This window comes from Ceratina calcarata, unplaced genomic scaffold, assembly GCF_001652005.2.
Source record: "Ceratina calcarata isolate Rehan_Ccalc_2016 unplaced genomic scaffold, ASM165200v1 scaffold59, whole genome shotgun sequence".
NCBI classification, from domain to species: Eukaryota; Metazoa; Arthropoda; class Insecta; order Hymenoptera; family Apidae; genus Ceratina; species Ceratina calcarata.
This window is the reverse complement of record NW_017177130.1, coordinates 256,923-271,603: the sequence shown is the minus strand read 5'-3', so window position 1 is coordinate 271,603 and position 14,681 is coordinate 256,923. Positions and strand designations below refer to the sequence as shown.

The 14,681-nt window shown below is 44.1% G+C and overlaps 1 protein-coding gene across 3 annotated transcripts in view; it reads left to right on the top strand.

Moving 5' to 3' along the window:
* Gfrl (Glial cell line-derived neurotrophic family receptor-like) overlaps positions 1-14,681 on the top strand; it is a 235,588-nt gene that overhangs the window by 204,388 nt on the left and 16,519 nt on the right. For all 3 annotated transcript variants that reach the window (XM_026817634.1, XM_018032793.2, XM_018032792.2), the window contains 5 exons: positions 1,085-1,381; positions 2,049-2,113; positions 2,747-2,951; positions 3,170-3,315; positions 3,752-3,880. In XM_026817634.1, the coding sequence (XP_026673435.1) occupies positions 1,085-1,381; positions 2,049-2,113; positions 2,747-2,951; positions 3,170-3,315; positions 3,752-3,880 (842 nt within the window). The remainder of the gene's footprint in view (positions 1-1,084; positions 1,382-2,048; positions 2,114-2,746; positions 2,952-3,169; positions 3,316-3,751; positions 3,881-14,681) is intronic.

The window sequence follows — 14,681 nt, the reverse complement described above, 5'->3', positions numbered from 1 at the left end:
GTATCACTCACTCGACTGATCTACTCGTTCGTGATTTTCAATATTAAAAATATGACTTGATGCAGCTGTGTGTTCATTAGTACCATAAGAACAGTAACAGCAGGTGTAAGATCTCTTATTTGATTACCTCTTATTTGATTTAACGTATTGGAAACTAACCAGTTTGCATATCTCAAATTATATTCTCCTGGGGAAGGATGCACACTAATTAACACTAGATTTACCAAGGGGGGTCAAAATGACTTGTTTGACATTTCTTATAATTAATATTCATTTTAAGTTCATTTTGTTTTCTAAAATTTTGTATGACTTTTCCTAAAATATGTAAAAACTAATTCTGTAAAACAGTTTTCCTTTTTTTGTCTTCTTAATGTAAACCTCCATAAAATTGCTGTCTTTCCTTATGACTTATTAATTTGAAAAACAAGTCATTTGGACCCCACCGGTAGAAATAGATATACGTCAATCGCCGGTAGTTCTAGTGTCAATATAGTTTCCAATACTGAGAATATCCTGATGGATATCGAAAGATTGGAAATACGACTGATCCTGCCCGAATTAATTTCTAACGAAGACAAATTAAAATGGAAGCAGTCAATCGTGACGTTTCTTCTTTTCATAAATAATTATTGCAAGTGCCATGGACCAAGCAATTATTATTAGAATCCGTATAGCTCAGGATAGCTCAATGTATTTGGTTTTTCGAAAAGGATCGAATGATCAATTCATAACCCAGTGCTCTAAAATATACATGCACGCACCGTTTTCATATTTATTACCTGTATCGTGCGTGCATGTATGGACGCTAGTTTATTAACACTAGGTTTACAGACATTTATTTTACCTCTAGGGGCACGCGTCAATTTGATGCATTCCGTAAAGACACGTATACCACTTAGAGATCTCTAAAATTAGAGAGAGAGAGAAGTACGTAGTTTTTTTTTTAAATAATTTGCTTTGAAGAAAATGAATTTCCGTATAAGTTTATCTATTACCTTAATCTATTTATCTATTTATCGCTAATCTCGTTATGAATATTCTATTATTGATAAAAACAATTAGCAGAATTGATGGTCTTTTTCAGTGGAGTCGCAGAAGGATTATCACGCGAGGAGGAAACATCATCACTACCCGAGAACGACGACAACGACCGTCTCGTCGACGACGAAGTCACCGACGGACGGGACGACGACGACGACGACCGTCACCGTGCTCGAACAAGTGGAGGATAATCAGATACCGGAAGTAACGAGGCGGCCAACCACCGAACCCACGGAAACTTTGGAAATCACCACTGCGACCACGACCACCTCGACTACCACTCCGGCTACCACCATAAGTACCACGCCAAGTACTACCACTACCCCTACAGCACCGCCTCGTGAGTATTACATTATAACTCATTCCTACGAATAGATGAATCATTTTTTTATGTGCTACAAGTTCACTTTCGGAAAAAAGATGAATTAACTCTAGTTTTACTAAGATATACATATCTTATTTTTATATTTAAATTTACCCCTACAATACCGCATTGTGATCTCTCGTGAGATATTTTTTGTCATCACTCTTGCTGTCGAGCATAGAGGTAACTTGCATTAAAAAACATGATAATATGATGAACCAGAATGGACAACTTCTATTTCTGTCGTAATATACATTTTGACTGTTGCCATACGCTTTCACGTGGAGTACTGGGAAGGTAACAAAATCTCGACATAAGGAGAGGGTCGGGAGGGAAAGGATGCGTGTTGGGTGCCGTGTGTATCGCGAGATAGGAAATGCAAAGCTCCTTTGATCGTTGGTACCGGACAGGGGGACGGGGATTCTGTCCGAGACAGAGGAATTTTTGTTTCGTCGCCGCGAGAGAACCGACGAATGTTATAAAGCGAAGGAAGACTGGTGGAAACGGCTTAAAAGAAAGATTCGGAACAAGCTGGCGGGGTAGGTGGGCGGGGCGAAGTCTCGGGCCAGGAAAAGGAGACAGGAAAACAGTTTGTCCGTAAACGTGCTGCATGCGTCTCTGAACAGCGTTCGTTTCTTTATAGGCTTCTGCGAGGTTCAAAGGCCGAGGCAAAGTCACCAATACATAAGAGAAGGCAAAGGCATGAGGGTGAGTTCTCGACAATCTGAAAAGTATTTTCACGACCAATCGGATAGCGCTGTCACGGTTACTCGTACGAATCCAAAAGACAGTCACTACATATTTTTTTATCATTGTTACAAGACAGCGGATTTCATGTATTTATATGAAAACGGAATATACAAAAGTTATAAATTTTGTGTGTAATGGTACAAAATTATGCAGAACATGAAAAGCTGAATGTATATTTAAATGTTCTCATCATTAAATACATATACAGGGTGAGGCACTTATAGCAGGCCAGTTGAATAACTTGGCTCCTAGTGGTGACAGGAAAAAATGCATCAGACCAAAATTATTTGGGCTGATCATCTGGTGTTACTAGCTTTTTGATAAGTGGAGACGTCAGTAGGAGCCAAGTTATTCAGGTGGTCTGTTTTAAGTGCCTCACCCTGTATACTCATAACTGACATTATGTTAGCGCATTCCAAAATCGAATAATTTTTTTTAATATCCGACGTAATAAACATATTTCTTTATTATTTATACTGATACATAATTAAATTGCATGAAGTACGCAAATAGAATGACACGTGGATACATGCTGAATATCTGTGATAGGTTTCATGAATTTTAAGTACAATATTCATTGACTCGCCGTAGCTGTATCGGGACGACGAGCCGGAGTGCTCGGAGCTGTGCCAGTGCGGCGAGGGCGAGGTTTTGATCTGTCACACGATCTGCGTGGACTCGTCGCCGTGCAAGACGGATTTCGCATTTTACTATCACGAGGCGCCGGCGTATCAGGCGCATCGCGGACCCTGCCTCTGCTACAGCGGCCGTTTCATATGCATGCGACCTTCACCCGGTGAATATACAGTCCTTTTGCATCTTCACGTAGATAAGCGAGACGATAACCAGGATTCGTGTTGATTAAATTTTGCTCTCGGACGGAATCTGAATTGCATGAAAAGTATTATTATGATTAACGGAGAAATGACGTCAGTAATTAAAAATCAATTTTCGTTCATCCGGACGAGAAAGTATTTCAGTGTCCACGTGCAATAATTTTGATCGCTTCAACAGATGCTTACTCTATACCGCACGGAGTTTTCATGTTCCTGGGCTACAGCGAAAAGGACGAGAGTTACCTGCGGCAGCACAACAATCTCACCGTTCTGGACGCGGTATCGTCCCTCGATAGCTTCATGAGAGAGGAAGTTAATAATCAGGTAAACCATTTTCGCGCGCGATAACGTCGTGTATTTTTAAATCAGTGGATAGTTGCTCGATCCTGCGATCCGGTCGGTCTCAGTTGAAATCGGAATTCCCCCGCGTAGAGAACAGGAACCCATTCGCGAAGATCTCTTTCGAACGGACTCGGGGTGAACGGTGGTAGGAGGAATGCCGAGCTGCAGCTTTTAAGTCGAACCGTTTCCCGTGAACCGTGAGGTATTCACGCGGGAACGAGGGAAAAATCTCGAGAGTCAGCCAACGAGAGACGAATCGGGAATATAAAGCGAACACACAGACTCGGCGAAACTTAATAATACCAGATATCGTTGGATAACGTCGAGATATATATGTACACGTAACACGTACATACATATATATATGTACATGTACAAGTGTATATATGTACGTGCTCTTTTTTCGTTCTATTTGCAGACAGTGTGCACGCTGTTCCTGTACAACGCGACCCGAGAAAATGTGATTGCAGTGGCGCGTCTCGGGACTGACAATCCACCCTTAAATAGCAGCCAAGCTCAAAGTCTGCAGCATCTTCTGCGCGTCAAGGTGAGTAAATTGCAAATAGCGACTACTATCCACTCTTCCCGTTCCGTGAATTCGCATCAATTTTGATCTTATTTTCCGGCCCGACTCACCCCCCGCCCACCGCTACCGGCCTCGTAACTTTATTGCCCCGCCCGCGACTCTCTCGCTAGTCCGTCTCTCTATTTAGCCACTCGTCAACAGTTTATACGTAACGCGTTATTGAATTTCCCGGAGAGGAGGCACCCGGGTAGCTGAAAAACTTCGTCTCGAACTTCGAGACAATATTGCATCGTTTCACTCGTTACCTGGAACCGCTTCGCGCTCGCTGCTTCCTCGCGAATTGCTCCGAAGAATTCGCAGTAATTTGATGAGAATTAAAGCTCGGAGGATTCCCGAGGAAATTAACAGAAGGAAAAAGGTTCCGTCGCGTTACTGTCGAAGGGCAGGAGAACGTCGAGTGTCGGTAAACTTTATCAGGTGCCCGCCCGGTTGTCAGTGAAGGGTTTACAGCTCCGTGTTCGCTCAAGGGTTTTTTTTTATCATAATTTAATTTCCAAGGGCGGAGTTCGAGACCGAGCTCGTGATTTACGTGACGCGAAGGAACCGTATAGACGGAAGAAAAAAAAACCCTTAAAAACGAAGAGAGTACGGTGACTAGCGACTAGACGACGAAGGGATCGCGTGCGCAGAGTCGATTCGATTCGCATCGAAAGGACTAGTTTCGTGTTTACGCGGCAGTCTGCGTGCGTGCGTGCGTGCTGCGGCGCAGGAAGTGCGTGCAGTATATCCACCGGGCGATATCAAACTTTACAGAACTTTTCATTTATCTCGCTCACGCCCTGCGCCATATTTCGCTGATCGAGGGGAAACGAAAACCACCCATTCCACTCTTTCTCTCTTTCTCTTTTATTACGATCATTATCCCGGCTAATTAACAGCCGTCCTGCGTTACTCCGAAATTTGCTTATCTCCGCACGTGAATTTCCAAAATAGTGACCTGCGCGTGTGTGTCTCTTATTGAATTGAAGTACTGCGAAACGAGAACTAATTTTTCATTCTTTTTTCAAGAAAATTAAAAACTACGCAGCTTTCAGTTTTCGTCACAAGTCGAAGAGAATGCTACGCCCTCCTCGTCGAGTCCGCCGACGAAACAAAACGCAGTCGAATTTCATAACCGAATTTGAAAAAAACTCCGGGCGAACCGGGAGCGATAATCAAACAAGCCGGCGCTAATTACGAACCGGGAGATTCGTTCCAGCAACAGCGCAACATTTTCTCCCAGAGGCCTTTTTTCACCCTTTTCGTTTCCTCTCCGCCCGTGGAGGGCGGCGCGCGTTCAAAAGGCAATTAAAGCGTGACTCGATTTCGTTAGGTCGGTCGGCCTCGGAAGCCACTTATCGTGGTCGAGTAGTCGCGAAATTTTCGCGGCGGTCTCTAGCGTTTCGCGATCGATAAATTGTTTTGGCGAACAAAACCAGCTACGGAAATCGTAAATAAGCCCCGGGCCGAGGCCGAGCGACCAGCGCCGCGCGGCTGGTAACGGGGCGATATAGATAAAAAGGCGAAATATTCGCGTGAAAATTGATAAACGAGCCGGATACGTTCGGTCGCGACACATTAAGCTCACCGCCCCGCACAATTTCTATTCGCGGAAAATCCGTCTAATTCGTTCCCAAAACGAGGCAGCTCAAACCAGATATCCTAAATTTATGATCAAATTCGAAAGAACCAAATTCATTGGACAGTTTTTATGCAAATACTGTCATTTACTGTTCTCAATTAAACCTCCCGAATTTTTATTTTCATTGGTTCCAATTTGCTATAATATACAGTGGGGGACAAAAGTATTCGTACACTTGGAATGTAGAAATAAAAGCATCAATATTTTCTATACTATTAATTATATTCAAACATATGTTGCTGTATATTATACATAACACTTANAAATTTCCAATTAAAGGAATATCATTTACAAACCTTCTAACTTTAACTTAAGACAACATGAAACAGTAAGGAATAATTATGCAAATATAACTAAAAAATTATTGCATATTATTAAAAACGTTCTCACTCGATTTATTTCATTCATCTTCTCATTTTTAACAAATCGTTTAAAAAGTCGGCCCAATTAGCACCTCCATTTAAAAAAATTCATCATAAGAGGATATAGGAAACTTGTATCGATAGGCAGAATTTCTGTGTTTTATTTTGGTCATACGCGCTCCATGACAATCTCCAATTTGCAATTTGATAGGAAGGCCGCAAATTCGAACTGCTACGCTCCATTTCTCTCCTCGTCTCGTCTCTCTTTTTTCCAACGCAGTTCCTTGAAATGGTCCCGAAAATGAATAATGGTTATCAAAAATGCCAAATAAGTAATTTTGATCCCCTTTGGTAGATAATAGATATAGTGTTGATCCATAAGTTATTAGCTTGTATAAAATAATTATCACATCGTGGCACACGTGACGTTATAGTTTTAAACTTGTTATAAAATACATACGTCTTTATACGTCTTTAACGCATTAAATAAATATATCAGCGTCACCGACGGTACACGTGACACGGAACGCCTTAACCAGTTAGCTGTGATGGACGAGTATACTCGTCACCGCTTGATTCTCGAGACACAATTGAGTTACACATTTCATAAAGAGGTCACCACAATGAACTGGTTAAGGAAGATTCCCGTGGCCCGAATCATTTTTTGTCGCTTTATTCGATGAAGCATTCAATCAACGAACATTTCCTGAATGAGAGCTCATGCATAGAATATGGAAGACTGAATTCCTCGAAAGTTAACTGCGACGCGAGAATTTCGCGGTTCAAGTAATATCGCGTGGACCGGCGCGGCGCGATGCGGCATGGCGGGGGTAGTAGCGCCACGCGAAAGCGTAATTTGCATGCCGCGGCTTAACGTGTACGGGAGGGCTGTTCCCACCCCAATTTCATCCCCGCACCCCCACTGGCTAGCTGGAATTCGTGTCGCCGATAAATAATAGCGAGCCTACCTCCCCCTCCTTCCGACTCGGCGATCGGGGCGAATTCTGACCGATCGGGCGACCGCAAAGCTAGCCAAGAGAAATACGCGAGCAGACCTTGGAAACAGGACCGGCCGCGTTTATGTCAGCTATTCGTTAATTAGTAAACAGAGTTTTGCTTATAATATCGCAAAGTACAGCCGGTGCTGCGAGTTTCCGCGGGTGGTATAAACCACTGCGGCGGGCGACACGGAAATTGGAGGGAACGAATTTTGGCCACGGCCCGGGCAGGCTCGATTTCCTGGTGGGAGGGAACAGAAATCAGCGGTCCAGAGGATGATTCCAGGAAGTTTCTTTCTAGCTCGTAATTGAACGGGTCCATCGAGCGGCGATCGCGCATGGACCGAAACGAGTTCCGATTGAATTCGCGAGATACACCAACTTGAACGATCCACTTTAATCAAGTAGTTCGAACGGGTGGACCGGGATGCGTTATTGTTCGAGTATGTACACGCGCGTTCTTCTCGTTTTTTGTTTCCCGACTTCCGCGGCGGAACGATCGAACGAGTTTCTCGTACGCGAATCGATTTCCAGCTTCATTTCCTGCAATTTTGCGGAGCCACCGAGCGGATCAACGACGATTTTATTTGTTTCGGAGCGATCGCGATTCCAGAGTCGGTCACAACTTCCGAACGGTGGAAGGTGCGACCGGGCTCCCGGTATAATTAGTTTGAACGAGTAGACCGCAGCCGAACGTAGGATAGTTGCCACTCAGTAACGGTTCGCGACCGTCGCTCGCTCGAAATCTTTAATTAAGGGGTGGCCGGGGGGAGAGTTGGCCGGCGGCCAAGTACGTGCTATTAAAAAACCGGATATCGCCAGCGGCGATTTTTAATGTTTTTCCTAAACGACCGGCTACGTGCCGCGAATCTTCGTCTCTCCTTCCGTCGGATAGTCCGATTTCATTCCGGACGGCGGCGAGGAGCCCGTAAAAACTGGCACGACGCACCAATCACCGAGACTACCGCGGCGTCGCCGTCTCGAACCGGAAACTTTTTACCTCTCGAATGGCTAGTTTCCAAGTTTTTACACGGTCGCCGGATCGACCTCGAACTCGGATCAGATTTTCATCTGACGAAAATCTCCCTTGATTTTCGGCTACACTTCCCTCGCCGGCGACTTCCCTTTGGACGCGTCGTCGCCGCGCTAGCGCCGCGGAACAATCACACGCGAGGGAGTCCAGAAAGAGTGGCAGCGGCAGCGTTAACGATCGCGAATGTGCTAACTACGTAACACCTGGAAAGAAAAATGTTCCGTATAATACACGCGAGATACATACGTCGATACGCGGGGCGGCAGACGTAGAGCGACCGCAGTCAGATTGCAGAAACGGTTACTCAATTACTGCCGTACCCTGCCTGGGGTAATTACACGCGGTGGGGTCAAAGTTTAAGACCCTAACGAAGCGGAAAGTTACCGAGAAACAGCGATACGTGTTAACTCCTGTAAGTAGATAACTTTCCTTTTCTATTCAAAACATGGCACAGATACGCCGCATACGTATTTCTGAAGTGACACAAGTCAAAAACCTGTGTTCTATACATATATCTGCCAGTTAGTACCGTCCAAGAATTGGTTGAACAGTCCTTCATCAAACATTAAAAGTGTAACAAATAGCTGAAAAATCCCACACTTTATAGGACACCAGTGTTACTCTTCTAGTCTTGAAGCTGGAAATACATAAAGTGTGCTATTGAGCAGCTGATTAGAACAGCCAATCAAATGTTCTCCCTTATAACAGATATATTGACTTATTCATTAATTGTATTTTGCGGTAAAAGATTTTTAACTTAAAAAAAGTCTAAATTACATTTCGTAAATTTGTTTAAAAATTATAATAACACCCTTAAGAATTACTATTTTCCACATTGATATTTTCCCGCTGCCATAAACGCAGTATCATTTTTTGTTGTTGTTAAGGGAATATTCAGTTTTTTGATATTGCCATTTCGACGAAAATTATTGCTGAAGTAATTTTTTTTGTTAAGCTCATTTAATAATTACTCCCAATTTTCCCAAAGTATTAACTTTTGACTCGTGTCACTACAGAAATATGTACATCCGCTTTTTAAATTTCGGTCCGCTAATTGCAGATTACGTACGATAAACGAACTCTTGATAGCCACTGACTTCTGTTTGACAAAACTCGCCGGTGGAGTAAGTATTGTGGTTTTTCTTCTCCGCGAACTGCGAAACTTTCGCCTCGGGGTCGCGGAGGATCGGGCGGCCCGGAACTGTAGTTTGCCAAGTTAATTTCTTAAAGTCCGTGTTTATTCGCCTAAATCCGAACTCGGCGAGCCTCCTGGGACGCGAGAGGCAAGGGAAGGGAGGACTGGGAATGCACGCGGAGGATTTAAAAGTCTCTCTAAACGACAAAGTTCGAGTTCCAGCTGGTCGTTGAAAAGTGAAAACTTTTCCGTGCGAATTAACCGTAAACTACGCGATACACGCGAAAATCAAAACTATTATACGTCGTGCGGGTTGCACTCATTCCCGAGATATGTCTCACCGTTGCCATCGGCGTCGTTTTCAAAAACCGTATTTTCAATTTATTCATTGACACGCGACTGATCGATGACCCACTCGCCGAATGTTCCGTGCGCTACCGAAAGCCGACTGTTTTCAATGAAAACTCAATATCCATTACTTTAATTTGAAATTCGTACGCTTGCACACGGCTCCGCGCTACACACAGAGTCGTTTCGAACCGAATCGCGAAGGAAAAATATTTTTTGCTGTTACTTTTGTAAGAGGGCAACTCTTAATATATTAATTACATCAATTAAAATAATATGTTAACATTAAATCTACCAAGGGTGGTTAAAATGATTTATGTAGCCATTTTGTTTTCTAAAATTTTGTATGACTTTTCCTAAAATATGCAAATAACTAATTCTGTAAAACAGCTTTCTTTTTTTTTGTCTTTTTGATGTAAAATTTTATGCAGTATACCTCCATGTACCGAAATGAGTCATTCTTACCTCCACGGAATATAAGTTAAAAGCGTAATTATTTAAAAAATTATTGTTATTAAATTATTATTATTATCATTATCAGTTTATTAACGTAAAAATTGCTGTCTTTTCTTATGACTTATTAATTTGAAAAACAAGTCATTTGGACCCCTCCGGTAGAAATAGATATACGTCAATCGCCAGTAGTTCGAGTGTTAAGCACAAAGATATTTATTTTTGGAAAATGAACGAGAAGTACAATTACGAGGAGACTGACATATCATTATAAATCTCGCGAAGTCCTTGAAATAGCTCGCTCGAATATTCGTGAACTGCTCGTTCCCCGTCTTAAGACGAACCCTTGAGGTGCGCAGAAAGTACGAAACAGCGAGAAGGAAACGAATACCGCGTGAACCACAAACGAGGATCGTCGCTGCCTGAATAACAGAGACGAATAGAATTGGGTGGGCCTGGTTTCTGTCAATTCCGCTTTCTCCAGATAGCCAGTTTCAATCTTCCAATTCGCGATACTGCGCTGGTGAATGCCATGACCTACACAGCCAGATATATAGATAAAGAGAGGGAGAAACGAATAGGTGGGAGAAGGAGGAGGAATCGGAGCAGGACGATGGAACAGGGAAGGGAAGGAGGGCTGGCCGGTGTGTTTAGAGAATTGAATGGACTTATTGGCCTCCGGATGACCGTTATCACCGATGGAAGGTCGCGGCGCAATTCTCCAGAATCCATCCCTTGTTCGATTCACCGTCTGAAAGGGGGGTAAAAAGAAAATAATTTAATCGCTTCAAAGCGGGCCGGCTGACGAGATCGAAACTAGCCTCGTCATTGAAAACGATGTTCTTCGACGATAACCACGGCTCGCCGGGGAGATCGTCTTCGGGAATTGTCGCAGAGATCTGCCGAGCGATAAAGGTGAAACTCCCGTGGATATAGGATCGCGAGGACTCTGGAACTGTTCGCTCAGCGAATCGAAGTTTCTCCAGTTTGCGATCACCGCGTCCCGTTAAACCTTGTGGGATCAGACCTCGTTGTCTTTTTGGTTTCAATTCTCGGAGTTTCGATGCTCGGGGGAGCCGCGTTCTCCCGTGTGTCGTACGCGCGATCGCGAGCAAACTTGCATTTTTCCTCCGCTGCGCGGTGACGGAGCTCGCGCATATGTCATAAAACTTTGCTAATACAGAAAAGGAAAAAGCAGTTCGATGCCGTCTTCGAGCTGTGCGAACTCTACATCACCCTTCTACATTTGTCGTTCCTTAAAAGTATTCCTCGTCACACTTGAAACTCCCCTCTGAAATTCTGCGATCTTGCGTTCATCGGACGATTCTCTGTGAACACTGAGAATCCTTCGACCTCAAAGATGCGTGGAACAGAAATTAAAATTCGTCTTTCCTTTTAAATTCTCGCATAATTTTATCAAGAATTCCCTGTACACCGTATTTAAATAAACATAAAGTTTTGAATTAAGTATTTAGCTATGATACACACTTTACATACAAAATGGATTTAAAAGGAAATGTATAATTCGCCTTTTCTTTTGAATTCTTCCACAATTTTATGAAGAATTCCCTGTGTACTATTAAATTTAAATAAATCTAAAGTTTTTTGTTATAATACGTACTGCTCATACAAGATTTAAAAAGAAATGTATAATTTGTCTTTCGTTTTAAATCTTCACACAATTTTATGAAGAATTCCCTTATATGATTACATTTAAATAAACCTAAAGCTCTTAATCAAGTTTTTAGCTATGATACGTACTGTACATGCGAAGTGGATTTAAAGGAAAGCGTATAAGAGTGAAATAAGTAAAAGAAAACATAGAGTGAGGAAAAAGATCTGAAGGATCGGCGGGGCAGCATCGTCGAATTCATTTGCGAAATTAGTCGTGTTTGTAGTCACTTTTTGTTGGTCGTTGGAAATAGCGAGGGTAACATCGAGGAAGCACAGGTGTTCCACATAGATAGGCAAGCATTGGCAGACGGCCAACCGAGGCACCTATGCCTCCTCTATCCACGGTCACCCCGTGCCCTCTCCTCCTCCACCTTTGCGTTCAAGTATCGATCTCGGTCCTCTCTCGTGACTTTTCATTGAATTTCCATGCACCGCTTAAGAGACTGCTTCGTTCTTCTTACACCCTGTTCTTACCTCTCGCGTCCCGTTCTTCTGTTTCACGGAAATAAAAACGGCGAACGCGTGCTTCCATACACGTATCACGCGTCGGTTTTATACGGGAATAGAGCCGAAAATCCTCGAAGGATCTCAAGCGCGAGACGGCAGAAGATTCTCGTAAGAACTCGGAAAAATTCTGCCGAAACTCTATTAACGATTCAATCCGACGTCAAATAATTTAATACGAAAACGCCGCCGCGTTTTCCGAGGAGATGCGATTTTCTCGTCGAAAGAGGAGAAAAGGAAACAAAGGAGGGAAGGCTGAAAGCGACGTTATAACTGAGATCGATGCCGGTCGCGACATAGATGGGCCGATTAGCTACCTCCACCGCTTCGGCTTCGGCAAACGGGTAGAAATTTATAGATGTGTAGGTCGTGTTCGACCAGTCGGATTCCCAGCTGCTCCTCTCGTCGAGCTTACGGATAATCACGCAGACCGGCCAAGTCGCTGCTGGAAAGTTAATTAAGCACGTTCCAATAAACTTCGCCCCTCCCCCAGCCGCGCCCTTCGCCCGAACGGGGGAATCGACGACGTCGAACGCCAGAACGAGGATTTACCTCGGTGAATCGAATCGGTTCGGTAGTCGGCAGCTGAATCGAAGACACAGAGAAGAAGAGAATCGGCACTGAGGACGACGCGATGCGACGACTCGTCGCAACGAGAATGATCCACCGAACGTCAGTTCAAACAGTTCGACCGAGTCGATCGACCATTTGATCCGCGACGGGAAAACCAAAGTTTGCCGATCCTCCTCTCGCAGACGCGAGCAATAGTGAAAGCGGTGTACGGAAAAGTTTCACCAAAGGCTCGATTCACCCTCGGCGTTTGACGATATCTGCCATGTTATTAACGTCTGAAATGTTTGATGTTAAACGTTCCTTGAGCGTAAAAAGAAAACTAAGAAGTACGTACTTACCGGGGACTACTTAATTCGAGGCATTTGCGTTCGGCGCCACGGGCGAGCGGAAGATTCGTATATGGAATGGAATAAAACCTGTGCGAAGAGGGGACGGGAGACGGGTCGTTGAAAGTTTTTAATTCAAGTTGGAATGAAAGTTTCATGGGGCGATGGAAGGAATCTGTCGGCACGAGAGTGGAAGCGGGAGCGCGGTGGGCCACGGCGCTGCGCGGTCTCCTCTTTCGTCGTCGCAGCCTCCTCTTTCTCGCATCAACGGATCGCGTCTCGTTCCATTTAACATTTAGAAAGGAAAAGATCGATGAATCGAACGGGAGCCGATCCGCATTGTTAAGCAGAGCGTCGAATTATAGGCAAATACCGTTCACCGTATCCACGACCCTGAATTATCGGGGGCTGAACGCCACGACGACGACCGAACGACGAGCTCTCTCTCCGCTCCTTTCTATTTTCTTTTTCACGACCGGCAGCATCTCGATTCATTCTTCTCTTAAATCCAGAGATAAAGCGCTTTGCCGCTCCATTAAGCCGTCGCCTCGCGTCGCGACTGAAAAAATCCGGAAACCAGTTCGCGTTACGTCCTCGGTCGTCGATAGACGCTCCGTTCCCCCTTTCATTCTCGGCGCAGCTACGTAAGAACAATGAAGGGAAACAGGGACGGCTCTATCCGTTAATCTCTGTTAGTTCTCAAGCTCGAATCGAGTTTCCGTTTCGTGTCGAATAAGCGATTCCGCGGCCGGCCGGCCGCTCCGTGTCCGCGATGAGAGGGAATTCATTCTTCGCGGAGAAAGCGGAGAGATTTTTTCTCTCGAGTGCCCGGAAAACGAAACTAGGACGTTATTATAAAGAATTGAAAGTTAGCCCGTTGCGCGAAGTTACTCCGCGGACAACTTAAATTCATCCGACGTGGTTCGTACCCGCCGCGCCGTGTTCGCGAATCGCCGCGCCCTCGGGAATATCGTTATCCCTCCCCCGCCCCCCCTCCTACTCCTCCACCTCTCTAATAACGTTTCATTAAAACTCGGCCTAAAGCACCGAGAGAAGTATGAGGCGTATAAATCACGGTCCCTGAATCTTCATTTCTGTAAGATCTCGACGAAGGATAAAATACTACCGCGTCAGTGACGCTCATCTACGTTCTTAGTTTATTAAAACGAATAAAGGAGAAAATTGCCAAATTCACGTTGAACCTATTGTTAAACTCCGAGTTTGGAATTAAACGCGACAACACTTAAACTGAAACTCCAGAGGGTCCTATTAAGTGGTATAGCTTTAGACACGTGTACGTATTTCGAAAATCTGCTAGTTAGAGATTGATTTGCTTAGAGATATAAAAACATGAAAGGTAGTAAGAATGTGTTTTTAAACTTCGTGTTTATGAAATGCTTTTTCAGAGTTGTTTATTCAGACGCTGAAATGATTAATAAGTGCGTATATTGTATACATCTTTCTGAAATATCCTGCATGTTACCAATGGTTTCCACGAACTATTGTTTACCATACTATTATCTCACATTACCTTTTGTTACCGCAGGCTATTCAGCTTTCACAAATTCGGTCTCGTTTCGCGTTCGAGTTTAATTTCTCTGTCTTAATTCTGCGATGACGCACGCCGGTGTGTCTGCCGGGGGAACAGAGAGACGTCGAAATCGTCTCTATCGAAACGTTCGTTGTTCGTCACCGAGGCGACGTCGGGTCGGACAATGGAGGACAAGGGAAGGAC